This window comes from Nicotiana attenuata, unplaced genomic scaffold (assembly GCF_001879085.1).
Source record: "Nicotiana attenuata strain UT unplaced genomic scaffold, NIATTr2, whole genome shotgun sequence".
NCBI lineage: Eukaryota > Viridiplantae > Streptophyta > Magnoliopsida > Solanales > Solanaceae > Nicotiana > Nicotiana attenuata.
This window is the reverse complement of record NW_017673199.1, coordinates 31,478-49,798: the sequence shown is the minus strand read 5'-3', so window position 1 is coordinate 49,798 and position 18,321 is coordinate 31,478. Positions and strand designations below refer to the sequence as shown.

Here is an 18,321-nt window from a genome sequence, read left to right as displayed (position 1 = left end):
AAGTCAATTATGCTGCCCATGCATAGACAAGACTATATAGGTACAAGTCGACTGCACACATTGAGGGGGAGATCAAGTTCCGTTGACTACACACATTGAGGGGGAGCCAAGTCGGCTAGTACTAAACAGGGAAGTCAACTGTTGTTTACATCCTTACATTTATGTATATTATTTTGCCATCATCAAAAAGGGGGAGATTGTTAGATCATATTTTAATGATGCAATTAATATGCATGTGCAGGAGTTCAAAGAAGTAAAAAGGAACTATTGGAACGGCTATGTCGAACAAGGAAGGAAATCATTCAGAAGGGAAGCTGCCTGAAATACTTACGATGTACAAGGAAAGAAACAGTACTACATCAGTAAATCAGGATTAGCTCCATGATTTTGGGAAATCAAATCTGCCATAATGGAATAAAGATTCAACGCAATCTGTGATTGACGAGTCAGATCAAATCACTGAAGAACTATTAATGCTAGGAGATCCGGACGGCGGAAGGTCCAACAATCAAGGAAGAATCTTGTCAAACCCGTTATCTGCCGAAGGAAAGGTCTGAAGAGAAGCAACGGATAGTTTTTTATTCTGGGCAAGAATCAACTCTTTCCAAGGATCAAAACCCTTGGGTTGACAAGCCTTCACCATTGATACTTGTATAAATTCACAGTGTAACTCCATCCTTAGCATACTTTGATCAAACAAAAATAACTCTCTTCATTCTACTGCAAACAAGCATAGTAGCCTATATAGATCTGCTGTGTAACAAGTCAGGGATAGAAAGAGGGCATACAACTGGTGAGGCATTGTATCAAACGAGTGCTAGAGAAACTGAGCGACATACATCAAATCTGTACTCGAAAGAAAACTTATTCACTTGAAGAGAAATCCCTTGCAACCCAAGGGGACTGGATTAGGATTCACATTGAATCTGAACCAGTATAAAAATTCCTGGTGTCTTTAAATTTTTGCATTTACTTTCTGCTTATTACCTCGAATGACTATATTTGATTGCCATATTTAGTCGACTACTTAAGTTTTAAGTCAACTTGTTAACAATTAACTTTAATTATCTATAATTCACCCCCCCCTCTTGTACTTTCAGATAAAACTTTTTCTTTTGGACAGATGAAAGGTCGTAGGAGACTATACCGCAGGCCAGGTAGTTCGCAAAGTCTGCATACCATGGCGCTTCCTCAAGACTGGCTGCGAGCAGTTGCTCGTGTGGAAAGAATTCCAGAATCTCTTCGACCTCGACTGATTTTTTAGATCCTTCAAGTCATGATAGATGATCAGCGACTTGATTTTCTGTGCCCTTACCGTCACGAATTTCGAGGTCAAATTCTTGCAACAGCAGCACCTAACGAATCAGGCGCGGCTTAGACTCCTTCTTCTCAATTAGGTACCTGAGAGCTGCATGGTCAGTGTATACAATTACCTTGGAACCAATCAGATATGATCGGAACTTGTCAAAAGCAAACACCACCGCTAACATCTCCTTCTCCGTCACAGTGTAGTTGAGCTGTGCACCGCTTAGCGTTCTACTTGCGTAGTAAATCGGGTGCATCAGCTTATCCTTTCGCTGCCCCAAAACTGCTTCTATGGCATAGTCGCTTGCGTCACACATGAGCTCAAATGGTTGCTCCCAGTTGGGGGCAACAATGATGGGTGCCGTTACCAACCTTTTTTTCAGTTCCTCAAATGCCAACCTGCAATCATTAGAAAACACAAAGGGCTGATCCTTTTCAAGGAGTTTGCATAATGGGTTAGCAATTTTGGAAAAATCATTTATGAAACGCCGGTAGAACCCGGCGTGTCCAAGAAAACTTCTCACTGCCTTGACTGAAGTGGGCGGTGGTAACTTCTCAATACGTCAACCTTAGCATGGTCAACCTTAATTCCTTTACTGGACACTCGATGTCCCAAGACTATCCTTCTTGTACCATAAAATGGCACTTCTCCCAGTTTAGCACTAAGTTTGTCTCCACACATCTTTTGAGCTCTCTGCTTAAGTTGTGAAGACAGTCTTCGAATGAATCTCCCACCACGGAGAAATCATCCATAAAGACCTCCATAATATCCTCCACCGTATCTGTGAAGATGGCTAACATGCACCGTTCAAAAGTCGATGGTGCATTGCAAAGCCCAAAAGGCATTCTCCGAAAGGCAAAGATGCCATACGGACAGGTGAAGGATGTTTTCTCTCTATCCTCGGGGGCTATTGATATCTGATTGTACCCCGAGTATCCATCTAAGAAACAAAAATGTGATCTCCCGGCCAGCCTGCCCAACATTTGGTCAATGAAAGGCAAGGGAAAGTGGTCCTTTCGCGTGGCGGTGTTCAATTTCCGGTAATCCATGCAAATCCGCCACCCTGTGACTGTACGAGTTGAGATCAACTCATTGTTCTCATTTTGCACAACAGTCATTCCCCCCTTTTTAGGCACACATTGGACAGGGCTGACCCAATTGCTATCAGAGATGGGGAAGATGATTCCCGCATCTAACCATTTGATCACCTCCTTCTTTACTACCTCTTTCATGTTTGGGTTCAGCCTCCGTTGATGTTCTCTGGAAGGTTTGTGCCCTTCTTCCAAGAGAATCTTATGCATACAGAAGGCTGGGCTGATACCTTTTATGTCTGCCATGGTCCAGCCAATGGCAGTATTACTTTCCCGCAGTACCTGTAAGAGCTGTTCTACCTGTACATCTAGCAAACCGGATGATATAATAACAGGCAAAGTAGAGTCAGGGCCTAAGAAAACATACCTGAGGTGAGCTGGGAGTGGCTTCAGCTCCAGCTTGGGTGGTTCCTCTATTGATGGCTTTGCTGGAGGTGTAGCCCTTTTTTCTAACTCAAGGGACTCGAACTGAGGTTCCCTTTTCCAGAATCCTTGGCCTTCAAGTGCCATGACCCATTCAACTAACCCTTCACCATCCATCTCTTCTAAATTTGTCAGACATGCCTCTAATGGATCTTTAACAGTCAGAGTCACATCATCTTCTTGCAGGATCACATCTACTGCCTCCACTAGAGAGCAATTAGCATATTCACCGGGTCTCCTCATAGATTGCTGAACATTGAATATGACTTCTTCATCATTCAGTCTCATTTTTAATTCCCTAATCTCACAGTCGATCAATGCTCTGCCAGTGGCCAAAAATGGTCTGCCCAAAATGAGAGGTATCTCCTCATCTACCTGACAATCCAGAATAACAAAGTCTGCTGGGAACACGAACTTCCCCACTTGCACCAACACATCATCAAGAATACCAGTTGGCCTTTTCACCGTGCGATCAGCCAGCTGTAGCAGCATCAAAGTCGGTCTAGCTCTGCCAATGCCCAACTTGGTGTACACTGCCAGCGGCATCAGATTTATGCTGGCTCCCAAATCACATAATGCCTTTGCAAAGGCATAACTCCCAATTGTGCATGGGATGGTGAAGCTACCTGGATCAGACATCTTTTGAGCCATCGGTCTTGTTACTACTGCGCTGCAGGTCTGTGTCAAAGTCACAGTGGACAGATCCTGAAAATCAAACTTCCATGACATTAGATCCTTCATCATCTTGGCATAGCCGGGCATCTCCCTCAGAGCATCCATCAAAGGAATATTCAACTGAATTTGCCGCAGCATCTCCATGAATTTCTTGTATTGGTCTGTCTTCTTTTGTTTTACCAGTCTCTGAGGGAAAGGTGCAGGTATCGCCCTTTGTGCATTGCTTGCTGGCTTCTCTCTGTTGGAATTTTCTGGCACAAGAGGTGCCACCTGTTCTGCAGCTTGCTCATTCATCTTTTCTTTGCCTTTTTTCTCCTGACTCTGCTCAACCACCACCTCAGTAAGCTCTGTTGGTTCCTCCCCCTCTAATGGCGCTGAAGTGACTGTCGTATTCTCCTTACTAGCTTGTATAATCTCCTGTTCTCTGTCTAAATCTCTTCCATTCCGGAGACTTACTGCCATCAGCTGATTCGGATTTTGCTCCTTGGGGTTTATGTTTGTGTCTGCAGGCAAAGTTCTTTGAGGGCGGTTGTTTAGAGCCATGGACAACTGCCCCAGCTGCGTTTCAATGTTCTTTATGGCTTAGTCATGCACTGACAACTTTTCCTGCACTTTGTTATTTGTCCCAATGAGTTGCTGAAGCATACCCCTGATTTCCATCATGTTGTTGGTTATCTGGAAGGTCTCCGCTTGAATTGCGGGCACAACTATGGCAGTGGCCAAGTTATCAGCTGTGGGCTGTGCCCAGTCATAAAGTGCAGCTTTGGGCACAACAGGTGCCACTACTCTTACATTGGGGTTTGCCGGTAGATCCCCAACGTTTCCAATGATGTTTTCTGCGTCACCTATGTCAAATTCGAGCCGGTGTGATTGTTATGATTGTTGGAGCCTCTTGTTAGCACGGTTCAATGCCCTGAATGTTTTCTCGGGGTCTGAATGTCCTTCTAATAGTTCTCCAGTCCTCGAGGAACTTCTAGGCATACACCTGATTTTCACAAGAGTTCAAACGTTAGAATTTCAATGAACAGATTGGTATAGAGAAAACTGACTACACTAAGAATTTTTGTACTTCTTTCAATTGTAATTGATAACACCGTTAAATTCCCCGGCAACGGCGCCAAAATTTTATCACGCCAAACTATGCCTTATAAAAAAGACACGCGGACGTTGCAAATATAGTCCGGGTATTTAGGCCCAGAGTCGAACCCACAGGGAATTAACCTAACAATTACTTTCTTTGGATGTGCTCAATTCTATGTAATCAACTTCCCCAAACTTTATAAATCAAAGTTGATGGTATTACTAATAGCTAAGACTGAAAGTAAATAGACAGCTGAAAACTAAATATGCTTGATGTGTAAACAATTGGAATAAGATCTAAGGTAATGGTTTCCCCCGTTGTTAATTTCCTTGGTTATTTATGTCTTATAACTGTGACTTAGTTATCTCTATCAATCATGAACTCTCCAGCTACCATAAATCTTTCTCAAGCAATTATGATAATTTACTAGACGCACTCTCTCAAGCTACGCTAGCTAGATTCTCATTACAGTTCACTTAGATTGCACCCGAGGTATCGTTATCTCTAAACCAACCTCTAAACCCTCGGTTATGACTCTCGTCTATACTCCGGGAGTGATGTTTTTCAAACAGCTACCTAAATATGCACTCTCTCTCAAGCAGATACATACTAAATAGGGACGGATAATTGAGGGCCCTTTCAATTAACCACAATCAAAACGTAGATGAACAAATAGAGATTAAAACCAATCCACAACTATATTAATATAACAACCAAGTTATCCCCAACGGATTTCACCAAAACTCTAGATTAAAGGATTTAGCTACTCATAACAATATACGATAAAACTACTAAATTATTCATAATGGAAGAATTGCAAGAAAAAGAGAAGAAATAAAGAACTATGATGTTTTGGATGATCTCTCACACTTGTTCTTCTTCCCAAAGTAATCTCAAAACTAAGACTAAACTATTTTGGGCGAGTTTCTATAGCTTATAAGGGTTTTACAAAAGTTTCCCCGAATTGATACTTTGGCCCCCAATTTTCAGATACGTGAACAGTTCACCGCGGCTGCGGCGTGGACCGCGGTCGACCGCGGTGAACACTGCCTGGGCCTATTTTTGTCTTTTGTCTCCGCTGTCCACCGCGGTTGCGGTGGACTTGTGTCCAGTCATTTTTCTTTTGCTTTTTGTTTTCGGGTACTTCTCAAGCGGGTGTTTTCTTCACATTATTGCCTCCAAATGTTTCATGTTGCTTCCTCACCTTTGCTATTCCCTGCGAAACCAAATAACACTGTTTAAAGCATTTTGTTGGCAATTTACCTTATAAAACAACAACAAATCATAAGCAATTAAGGTGTAAATATCAACTATATAGCCTACTATCATATATAATAAAATTATATTTATTCTGAACTCATTAACTCTAAATTATGAATTCGTCTCCGATTATTGTATACAGATGACGAAGGTGAAGCTTAGTACATAGTGTAATAGAGACATGAAATGGGGTAGGCAAAGATGACAAGCATCTCGTAATTCCTTTTACTACCATCAGCTAGAAATTGACACACTGTATCTTCTTTGTTTGTATCGTTCTGAACTCTTTTATTTCTACGATTTTTGTCTCGTACTTCTCCCAGATAACCCTACATGCAAATGAGGTACTATGTGTTATTTTCACTCCACGAAAACCCCATGTGAGATTGTATTAGTAAGAAAATTTTAAGAAGTTATTTGCTTATCTTGAAGTGAAATCTTGAGAATATATAATTTATTAGTAAAATTTAAGAAGTCACTTGCTCCTCTTATCCGGCTAGTCAAATTACCATATTGAGAAGTGGTGAGAAAACATGAAAATCACTGAGTTAAAGAGAAACATTTTAAACAGAAATATTGAATTATATTCAATTTATTATATATTTGTGAGATAAAAGAGTCTCGTAAAAGAAATAAGATTTATATAATAAATAATTAAATGGGATTAACGACTAAATGAGGAATTAGAGCTTCGAGTTTTATAGGGCACCACACCACTGGCTAATTTCGAAAAAGTACTCCATGAGCATCTCACTCTTCTCTTGTTTTGTCTCAAAGGAGGATTCACTATATAAATATGTCATTTAAATAAATGAGGTCGTGTTTTCTATTCGTAAAAACTAGAAAGTATAAAGGGTTAACTCTTGGGATATGAGGGACTAAATTGTACACAATAGAAGTTGAAGGGAGTTGTTTTGAATTAGTTAGCATTGGTTAGTTATTAGTGGCTGTTTTGACAGCTGTAAGTGAGCTGTTAGTTACTTAGTGAAGTTAGGCATATTAGCACTATATAGTGCAGCCTTGTATTGATCGATTTTTGAGAAGAATACAATTCTGATTTTTCTTCTTCCCCACTTCATTTCTCTGCTCTGTTGACCTAGAATCGAATATGGTATCAGAGCGGGCACTGTAATTTGATCAACCTCCGGCGAGATCCAAGCTTTCTGAGCTCGATTTCTTAATAGCTATGGCGGAGAGTGAAGTCAATTCTCTAGATCATAATCATCCACTGTTTCTGCAAGCTTGAGATGCACCGGGACTAGTCTTAATTCCGCTCAAGCTCACAGGCCTAGAACTATGTGCTATGGAGTAGAGCGATGAAATTGGCACTCCGGGGAAAGAGCAAACTGGGATTTGTGGATGGATCATGTGTAAAAGGCATGTATAAAGGCGAATTGGCAGAGCAATGGGAGAAATGTAATGCAATTGTTCTCTCATGGATTGGTAGTACTGTTTCTAATGAATTGGTGCCTAGCATCGTATATGCATCGAATGCAAGGAAGGTTTGGGCTGATTTTCAGGAGAGATTTGATAGATCAAATCTAACAAGGATATATCATCTATGGACTGCTATTGCAGCTCTGAGACAGGGGACTGATTCAGTTACTAGCTACTATTCTAAGATGAAAGATTTGTGGGATGAATTAGATGTAATTGCACCGTTAGCCTCATGTGATTGTGAATAATCTAGGCCATCTGTAGAGTTATTAAAAAACATACGATTGCTGCAATTTCTCATGCGCTTGAATGAAAGTTATGGGAATATTAGGAGCAATATTTTAGCTAAAAGGCCTGTAATCACTGTGAATGAGGCCTATGCAATAGTCACAGAAGAGGAAAGGAACCATGGAGGTTACAAACACATTGAAGGATTCACTCACAATGATGGCAGGAAAGAGTCATGAATTCAGACCAAAAAGGCCAGGATTAATTTGTGATTACTGTGGTTATAAAAGACACCTCAAGGAAAATTAGGGTACCCACCGGATTTCAAAAGCAAGAGGAAAGGTCAAAACTCAGGAGGAAGGGCCTATGTAAACAATGCAACCACCACTGAGATAAAGCAAGAGGTTATGATGCCAACTCAAGGAAATTTCTTTACTGAGGAACAATATAAACAATTGGTAAATTTATTGCAGAAAACAAACACAAGTGATTGTTCCAAAAATACTGCAGGTATTATTGCTCTAATAGCAAATGTAGCTGCTAGTGACCATGTTTGGATAGTTGACTCAGGTGCAACACATCATGTGACACATTGCAAGAATGCTCTAAGTAATCTTAAAAGAGCAGACAATAGAACAGATGGAGTACAATTGCCAACCGGAAATAAGGCAGACATAACACATACAGGAGATGCAGTAGTGTTAGGAGACAAAACTATTGAAGGAGTTCTATATGTACCGGATTTTAAATTTAATCTATTATCAGTATCTAAACTTTTTAAGCAATTGTGTTGCTCAGTAGGTTTTTACCCTGATTTTTGCATATTTCAGGGGCTCTACAATTGCAAGGTGATGCGGATTGATAGAGAAAACAATGGATTGTACCTGATAAAAGAGAACCTACCAATAACAGCAGTAAGCTTCTTAAAGGAATATGGAGATACAAGACTGTGTGATTTGAGAGTAGGCCATGCATCAACAAAGTCTATGGAACATATTTCAACATTGAGGAATAAAATACATACTGGAGTGCAGGACAATTGTGAAGTATGTCCCTTGGCAAAGCAATGTAGATTACAATTCCCTACTAGTAGTACTAAGTCAAGTGGTTGTTTCCAGCTTGTTCACATGGATGTTTGGGAACCTCATAAGGTACTACATATGACAAAAAATACTATTTTGTTACAATTGTAGATGACTATAGCAGATTTATTTGGGTATGCTTAATACAATCTAAGTGTGAAGTAGTTGTTGTAATAAAAAACTTCCTTGCAATGATAAAGACTCAATTTGAAATCACTCTGAAGGTTGTTAGATCAGATAATGGTAATGAATTCTTCAATTCACAATGAAATACTTTATTTGCTTCTCTTGGAATTATACACCAGAGTAGTTGTCCATATAGCCTATAACAAAATGGGTGGTTGAACAAAAGCACAGGCATATCTTGGAGGTAGCAAGAACCCTAAAGTTTCAAATTGCAGTTCCTAGAAGATTCTGGGGTGATTGTGTAAGAACTGCAGTATACTTGTTAAACAAGTTGCCCACTAGTGTGTTACAAGGTAAATCACCTTATGAGTTATTATATGGAAAACCAGTTAAGGTAGATCACTTAAGGGTATTTGGTTGTTTGTGCTATGCAAGTAATCTACCTAAGGGTGATAAGTTTACAGTTAGAGCAAGAAAGGTTGTTCTTATTGGATATTCAGAAACTCAAAAGGGTTATAGGCTATATGATCTTGAAAATAGAAGCATATTTGTTAGCAGGGATGTGGTGTTTAAAGAGGAGATTTTTCCTTTTTAGCAATACTACAAGTCCAGATGATGTAGAGGATCTTTTTACTTCTCAACATTCAATGGAGGCAAAAGAGATGCAACAATCACATCCAACTGTGATTTCACCTATATATCAGAATATACAGCCACAGATTGAAGATATTACCGCTACAGCAGGAGAGACCACAAATGATGCAAGAGTTCTAGACAGTGCCATATCAGATGAAGAACATGAGAGTGCAGATAAAATGAATGGCAATTTCATTGATAACCAAGCAGTTGAGCCAGCAGAAGCCCATCAACATTCTTCAAAACCAACGGAATCTGGACAAGCAGTTGAGGCAACAGAAGCTCACGAGCATTCTTTAGAATCAACAGAGGAAGCAAGTGTACATCCTTAACAAGCATCTGCAAATGTAGAACCTAGGAAGTAACAAGGAAAGCCTTCCATTTGGCTTAAAGACTACATCACTACTATTAAGACACACACCAACAATCCCTACTCAACATCTAATGTCATCTCCTATGATAATCTATCTCCTGCATATCAATCCTATCTTAGTGTTTTTTCAGTCTTAACTGAGCCACAGTCTTTTAAGGAAGCTGCACATGATCCAAGGTGGATAGAAGCTATGAACCAAGAGATTAAAGCACTTGAAGAAAATTACACATGGGAGGTGGTAGGATTGCCAGAAGGGAAGAAGCCAATTGGTTCTAAGTGGGTATTCAAATCAAATACAAGTCAAATGGTGAGGTTGAGAGGTTCAAGGCACGACTAGTTGCAAAAGGATACACTCAACAAGAAGGGTTAGACTACCATGAGATATTTTTACCAGCTGCTAAAATGGTAACTATGAGAACTGTTCTCAGCGTAGCAACCTCAAAGGGGTGGATCCTATATCAAATGGCTGTCAACAATGCATTCCTACAAGGTGATTTATATAAGAAAGTGTACATGCTCTTGCCACAAGGTTTCCAAAGCCAGGGGAGAATAAAGTCTGCAGACTAGTGAAGTCACTCTATGGCTTGAAACAGGCTTTGAGACAATGGAACATTAAGCTCACAGATGCTTATTAGGAGCAGGATACCAACAGAGTGCATATGATCACTCCTTATTTAGTAAGCAATCAGGACAGGATATTGTTATCATCTTGGTGTATGTTGATGATCTTTTAATCACTAGTAGCAACCTGTCCTTAGTAGAAGAGGCCAAGAGTACTTTACATACCAAATTCAAAGTCGAGGATTTAGGGGAACTTATATATTTCTTGGTTATAGAAGTAATGAGATCATATAAGGGCCTACTGCTCAACCAAAGGAAATATGCATTGGAGTTAATTTCTACAACAGGATTAGCTGCAGCTAAACCTGCTTCTACTCCTATTGAGACAAATCAGAAACTGACTACCATAGATTATGACAAACATGTAGGACACAATGGAGATGAAGAATTGCAGAATATAGCAAGTTATCAGAGGTTAGTGGGAAAACTGCTCTATTTGACCATCACACGTCCTGACATTTGTTTTGATGTGCAAGTGCTAAGCCAGTTCATGCAACATCCAAAGCAATCTCATATGGATGCTGCACTTAGAGTAGTCAGGTACATCAAAGGCTCACGTGGACTTGGTATAGGGTCCTATCTCTCATCTCACTGCCTACTGTGATTCTGATTGGGCAGCATGTCCAAATACATGAAGGTCAATTACTGGATATGTTATAAAACTGGGGGAGTCTTTGCTATCGCGGAAGTCCAAGAAGCAGCAGACAATAAGTCGTAGCTCAGCTGAAGCTGAGTATATGAGTCTTGCAGCAGTAGCAGCTGAAATTACCTGGCTAGTTGGCTTGTTAAAGGAATTGAATGTTACTTTACAACAACCAGTTGATCTCTACTGTGACAGCAAAGCTGCTCTCCAAATTGCAGCAAATCCTATATTTCATGAACAAACGAAGCATATAGAAATTGATTGTCATTTAGTCCGGGAGAAGATAAAAAATGGACTACTCATACCTCATCATATCTCAACAAAACTTCAGTTAGCAGACATCATGACAAAAGGACTTGGTGTTGCACAACACTATTTTCTTCTTTCCAAGCTAGGAGTGTTCAATGTATTTCACTCTCCATCTTGAGGAGGAGTCTTGGGATATGAGGGACTAAATTGTACACAATAGAAGTAGAAGAGAGTTGTTTTAAATTAGTTAACATTGGTTAGTTATTAGTGGCCGTTTTGACAGCTGTAAGTGAGCTGTTAGTTAGTTAGTGAAGTTAGGCATATTAGCACTATATAGTGCAGCCTTGTATTGATCGATTTTTGAGAAGAATACAATTCTGATTTCTCTTCTTCCTCACTTCATTTCTCTGTTCTCTTGACCTAGAATCGAACATTAACTGAAAGCCTGAAACTCACCCATAGTACTAATGGTTTTTAAGCAAGGACAAGTTTTAAGATTTGAAAAGGATTAATATTAAAATAATCTTAGGTTATGGCCGCAGAGGAGGATCCAAGATTTAATGCTTATGGATTCGTGCAAATACCTCGAGTAAACTTTCAATATTAACTGGGTTCACATTCAAACAATTTATAGATATTTAGTAAATTTTTCGAACACATTTATACTCTTTGGACAAAATCTATTGAGTTCATGTGAACTCGTAGGTCGGGAGGTGGATCCGCCCCTGATCATGGGGATATAAGCATTAGATATAATGAACCACTAAGTTATAATGTCGATTAGATTAAAAATACATTTGTCAAACTCAAAGTGTATCCAGTGGTACATTTATCAAAATTAAAGTGTTTCATTTTAATGTGATCAACTTTTCCGCTATGTATTTATGAAAATCAAAGTGTATTCGTCTTGATGTTATAGTCTTTCATAGAGTTATTCATCCAACGATGCTGACATTTGAAAATTGCTTGGATTTTAAAAGTAAATTCAAAAGTCGAATGGATGATTTGAATTGCTAAATCTCTCTTAAAAAAGAAGAAATTTTAGTTGATGAAAAAGAGAATTTTTACACAAATGGCCGGCCAAAAATGTCAAAAAAACTTCTTACATACCAAACATTATAACTCAATTCACTTTTATATCCTAATATATCGTCAAAGTTAACGAAGTATCCTCTTTCTGCCTTAATTAGATGCAGGCTCTTTTCTTAACTTGGAGCTTGGAAGTAAGATTAATGCCCCATCCCCTGAACTCAAGTCCAAAATGAGGGTGGAAAGAGTAAAAATAAATAGGGAACTACCAGCTATGTCCATTTATAAGTAGATTATTATAAAAATGGTCAATTCATTAAATATTACTAATATTAGCTAAATGATACCAATATTAGTCAATTAGCTATTTGTAGCTTGCTAAAAGGTAAAATTTTTGCTTTCTTTTGAGTGGGTGTTATTAGAATAGATTGTGTACATTTTAAGGAGTTTGAATCTCAGCTATGGGATGATTTGACAGAGTTTTGAAGTGGTTTGAATTGAAAATTCGAATTAGAAGATGAAACATGAAAAATAATAATATATGTATCACATTGTGTATCATTTGTATATCATACATGTATCATATTTGTATCAAATGTGTATCACATGTATATCCATGTATTCTTGTGTGTGTGATTGTGATACATGTGTCACAGAAGAATTTTTCGAATTTGATTTTAACTACAAATTTCAAATCAGTCTAGATCACCTCTAATCTTCTTCAAAATTTGTATATTGACTCATCTATATGCTTTCAATGAATCTCAACCATACCCATTGAAAAAGGTCCATTTTACTTAGATTTTTAGAATCTTTTATATATATATATATATATATATATATATATATATATATATATATATATATATATCACCTTGTTTGCTATCTCATCCATGAAATTTTATTTGCGTCTTGCATCTAATGTTGCTGATCAGGCGTAAATATATGGAAGGAGATCTTTGCATGTGATTTTTGGAGAGAAAGAATCCTAATTTATTTGGGTTTTCAATTTTTATATGTACTTGGTTAGTTTTGATAAGTATATGATTATAGGTTAGAGGTTGGTAAATTAGGACTAATTTAGGACAATTTCGTAAAATTCTCTTTATTAATGTATACAAAGTAAGGGAATTATGCTCCAATGTTTCCCATTATAGGTTTCAATCTTTCCACTTTCTCATGCCTCCAAAGAATTTTAGAGATCTAATCTTTCTATCCAGTTAGAATTAGATGCTACAGTTTCAAGTTTTACTATATTATAAAAGAGCCAGGGTTTCGACCTGGCTGCTTCAAGTCCTTTGGGAAAAGTTTAGGATATTTTTGTCATTTTACATTAGACTTTAAACGTGTCTCTCAACCGTGTAGCCACCACATTTACTCGCAAACACAAAAACTAAGAATCTCTATTTCATAGTCTTCTATCTTCAGGTACTGAGTTGCGCTATAAATCCAGCACCATATAACATCCTGTCAATCTAAATTTCTGAAGTGTTACATTAGAAGTCTATATGTCGGAGAAGCAATAGTCGAACGGAAATTTTCTTTTCATTATTTTGTAAGTTTAGATGGAAAACTATAATCCTATTAATGAGTGAATTTTATGATTTTAACCTAGGATACAAAATTGTGGATTTATGATTGTTTTAATTTTTGTTATTTTGTGGTTGTAATATTTGTAGCTTTTCGTACTGAATCGAAGGAGTTCAACTTCAAATGAATATGTTCTCTATTTTCTGGATGCTAATGCATTTTCTTTTTTGGATCTGCTGTCTCTGAAATACAAACTAAGCATCATTCAACCTTCTCTGTTTTTCAAGCTGCAGGTTTTACTTTTCCGTCTTCAGTTATTCTCCCTTTTCTTGGAACATGAATCAGAAATAGCTAGCATCTTCAACATCAACAATCCAATGGTTGATTGAGGAATTCAAGATGTGCTAAGGTGAAGAATAGGAGTGAAATTTGGAAACTTTTTGGTCTTGTGTAAGGTTTTCAGAGCCTTACTATTATGGTCTCATTTTTGTTTTAGATATAATATGCTATCAATTGGTGTTTTGGTTTTTCGTCCGAAACTTAAGCCAATATGCTTCTGCTCTCTCACAGATTTTATTGATAGAANATATATATATATATATTGGTAATTAAAGAACTTTCATTCCTCAAAAAATATTTACAACCTGCAGTCGAGCTTAATCTGGACATAAGCCCCAGATTTTAGCTTTCATTTCCCTGGCCTCAGTTCTAACTACTAACTACAAGAACATTTCATTGAACATTAGGATAGTAGTTAAGCTCCATCAATCTTCTTTGTAGCCGCTGTTTACTAGTTCCTCGCCCATGCACGTCTTGCGTTATTGCTTTGCTTAATATTACTTCTGATTGCTGTTCTCCTTTGAAAATTCTGCCATTTCTCTCTTGCCATGTGTAGCCTGCTAGGATGAGTTTATACAACTCAGCTGTTGTGCTCCTCCCCTTATAGTATTTTCCTGCCCATTCAATTTTATTTGCCCACGTCATTGTTTGCCTCTGAATCCCTTGACATTGCAGCGTTGCTGTCCATACTCTTGAGTAATAAGGACATTTAAAGAACAAGTGATCAATGGTTTCCTCCTCAGTGTTACATAAAGAACATGTTACATCTTCCATATAACCCCAACCCCTCAATCTGTCTTTAGTCAGCAGCCTTCAATGTGCAGCTAGGAATACTGTAAAGTTCTATATTGGCAGTCCAGCATTGTTGTGCACCAGTTTCCTTCATGGTACTCTAGCAAAGTCACCTCGAAGTTTCATATACATAGTCTTAATAGAAAAGATTCTTATCCCATCTACATCCTCCTCTGTATACCCAGCTTCCTCAAAATATTGTTTGGCTTTAAGAATCTTCTGTGCTATCCAAGAAGCTTGTTTTGGTTCAATGCTCCACAATGAATTCTGCTTCTTATAATACACATGTATCCACTACACCCGCATCTTATCTTTTTTCTTGCATAGGTTCTATAGGAGTTTACATATAGCTGCCTTATTCCACGCCTCTATATCAAGTAAATTTAAGCTACCTACTGCTTTAGGTTTACACAAGCTGTCCCATGACAGTAGAGCTTTCCTTGATACTTCTACACCCCAGTCCATAGGAATGTTCGACATACTCTTTCAATGAGTTGGATCAGTTTCTTTGGCACCACAAACACCTGAGACCAGAATACTTGAATAGAGAATAGCACACTCTTGATTAGCTGAATTCTTCCTGCATAGGACAGGAACTTTAATGTCCATGATTGGATTCTCCCTAGCATCTTTTCAAGCAGAGGCTGACACTGCACCAATGACAACCTCTTAGAGCTAAGAGGTACTCCCAAGTACCTAACTGGTAATGTTCCTTTGACAAAGCCCAGAGCTTGTAAGATCTCCTGTTGTTGATCATCATTCACTTCACCAAAGAATATGGAGCTTTTATCAGCATTTTTCACTAACCCTGAAGCCTTTGAGAACTGCTGAAAATACTGAAATAGTAGCTGAATAGATATAGCATCACCTCGACAGAATAGTAATAAGTCATCAGCAAAACTCAATTGCACTATGTTCATTTTTCCACATTTAGGATGGTAGTTGAAGTTAGGGTCCCTCTTGAGTGTCTTCAATAATCTTGTCAGATACTCCATAACCAATACAAATAGGTAAGGTGATAAGGGATCTCCCTATCTCAATCCTTTCTTATCTTGAAATGGCCTTGTAGGCTGCACATTAATTATAATGGAATATGAGACTGTTGTTACACAGCTCATAATCCATTGCACAAATCTCCCTGGTAGTTGCAGATATGTCAACACCTATTCTAGATAACCCCATTCAACTGAGTCATAAGCCTTCTTCATATCTATTTTCATCATGCATCTAGGAGAAACACCTTTCCTCCATATCCTTTAACTAACTCATGACTAAGTATTATGTTGTCATTTATCAGTCTACCAGGAACAAAAGCAGACTGACTTTTATCCACCAGCCCATCCATCACTCCGTGTAATCTATTAGTTAGAATCTTTGATATAATCTTGTAAAGTATTGTGCAACATGATATTGGCCTGTACTCAGTAATTTTAGAAGGGTTTTTCACCTTAGGAACAAGAGTTACTGTTGTACAATTTATAGGCTAATACATATTTGAACTTGAGAAGAACTCCATAACTGCATCTGTAATTGTGTCTCCTACTACAGGCCAAGCCTTCTTGAAAAATAAAGCATTGAAACCATCACACCCAGGAGCTTTGTTGTCACTGATGCCTTTTAGAGCATGATAAATCTCCTCCTTTGATACCTCTGCTATCAGTTGCAGTTGTTGCATTCTATTCACCATAGGACCATCTCTCATGACAGCTGGCTAATAGCAGGCAACTCATTTGCTAATGAGCCTAATAGTTGTTGATAGAACCCTGTCACCTCCTCCTCAATGTCCTTCCTTGTTTGCACTGTATTCCCATTACATTTTATTAATCTTCTGATCTTGTTCTGGCTGCATCTGTTTTTCATACTTGCAAAGAAATATGCTGTATTGGCATCACCTAGCTTTAGCCATTTTACTCTTGACTTCTGCCTCATAATGCTTTCCTCCACCCCTAGCCATTTCTCTAGCTGCATTTTCATCTCTTTCACATCAGCTACTAAGGCCTCATCTTGACCAGGATCCCTCATTTGTTCTTGCAAATCAGTTAATCTTTGTCTACACACCTTGATCTGATCACCAACAACATTATACTCATTGTTGTTTAACACCTTCATAGCCTGTTTTACTCTTTTTAGTTTTTGCCAAATACTCCTTATACTGTTTTGCTCCTCTGGCCCCTCCCATGCTTCATTAATAAGCTTTATAAAATCATCATGTTCAGCTAGATGATTTAGGAATTTAAATGGCTTAGGACTACAGTCTTCATTCTCCTCCAGTGCTATACTCAGTGGTGAATGGTCAGAGCAATGTGGATCCATAATCCATACCTCTAAATGTGGCATGGCCAGCATCCATTCAGCATTAATCAAAGCTCTATCAATCTTACTATAAGTGTGACCATTTGTCCATGTAAAACTCCTTCCACTAGTCTTCGTTTCTGCTAATCCAGTACTTTCAATAAACTCATTGAAGTCTCTGAATTCCAGTTCTTGTACCGGATTACCAACTGGTCTATCTTCCCCCTGATCTAATAGCATTATAATCCCCCATTATCAACCATGGCCCTTGTTGTATGGAGTGTAATCTTATCAGTTCTCCCCACAGACTTCTTCTATCTTCCACACTATGCAAACCATATACAGCTGTAAAAGTGAACATCATATCCAACCTCCTAATATAAACTGAAGTGTGTATAATTTGAGCAGTTCTACACACCTCTATGCATTCTATTTCACTTGAGTCCCATAGCAACCATATTCTTCCTCTACTACTATATTCATAGTTGTCTAAGCATGCCCATCCTGGTGTAATTTTCCTTATTACTTGTACAGCCTTCTACTTTTTTATTTTATGCTCTAATAATGCAATCATGTGTACTTTATTACTACGAATGAACCACTTCACCTCTTTGTCTAGGGGCTTTATTTAAACCCCTTATGTTCCAAGTTACTAGCTTCATAGAGGTATGAAAAGGGGTTGCATAGTCCCTTCCTGCCCAGTATTACCTTGCTGTCTACTTGTTCGTTCCTCCATTTGTCTTGGCATGGCTAGCTGCAGTCTAGATTCTGTGAGAAGGTTAAATCCATTAAGCACATTAACTACATCAACTGGTTATCTCTCTCTGTTTCTAGCTGCTGACTTTCCTATAACAGTCTGCCACCTTTGCTCTTCATTTCCTGTTAGAGCTCCTGCATCAGCACTAGCAACTAATGTACTAGAGCTAGCATTCCCTTCATTTCTATGCTCTATCAACTTCGATTTCTCCTTAACAACTGTTTCCTGCACTTTGGGTGCAGGCTTAGGTTGCCATTCCAACTTCTGTTTTGCATTCTTAGCCTTCAATTTTGGTCCTAGCTGTTCATCAACTCCACATCGGTGGCCAACTTGCATACATTTTGTAGAGAA

At 38.4% G+C, this 18,321-nt stretch overlaps 1 protein-coding gene and 1 long non-coding RNA gene across 2 annotated transcripts; one reads left to right on the top strand and one right to left on the bottom strand.

Moving 5' to 3' along the window:
* Window positions 1-13,695: 13,695 nt before the first annotated feature.
* On the top strand, window positions 13,696-14,312 carry LOC109215710. The gene is made up of 2 exons (XR_002066390.1): window positions 13,696-13,815; window positions 14,084-14,312. It is a non-coding gene; the product is annotated as an uncharacterized LOC109215710 (long non-coding RNA).
* A 2,307-nt stretch (window positions 14,313-16,619) lies between these two features.
* Window positions 16,620-17,453, bottom strand: LOC109215708. The gene has a single exon (XM_019379822.1). The coding sequence runs from the start codon at window positions 17,451-17,453 to the stop codon at window positions 16,620-16,622; it is 834 nt and encodes a 277-aa protein (XP_019235367.1).
* Window positions 17,454-18,321: the final 868 nt, after the last annotated feature.

Coding starts and splice junctions, on each gene's coding strand:
- LOC109215708 (XM_019379822.1), bottom strand. CDS start 17,453: ATGCTATTAGATCAGGGGGAAGATAGACCAGTTGGTAATCCGGTACAA.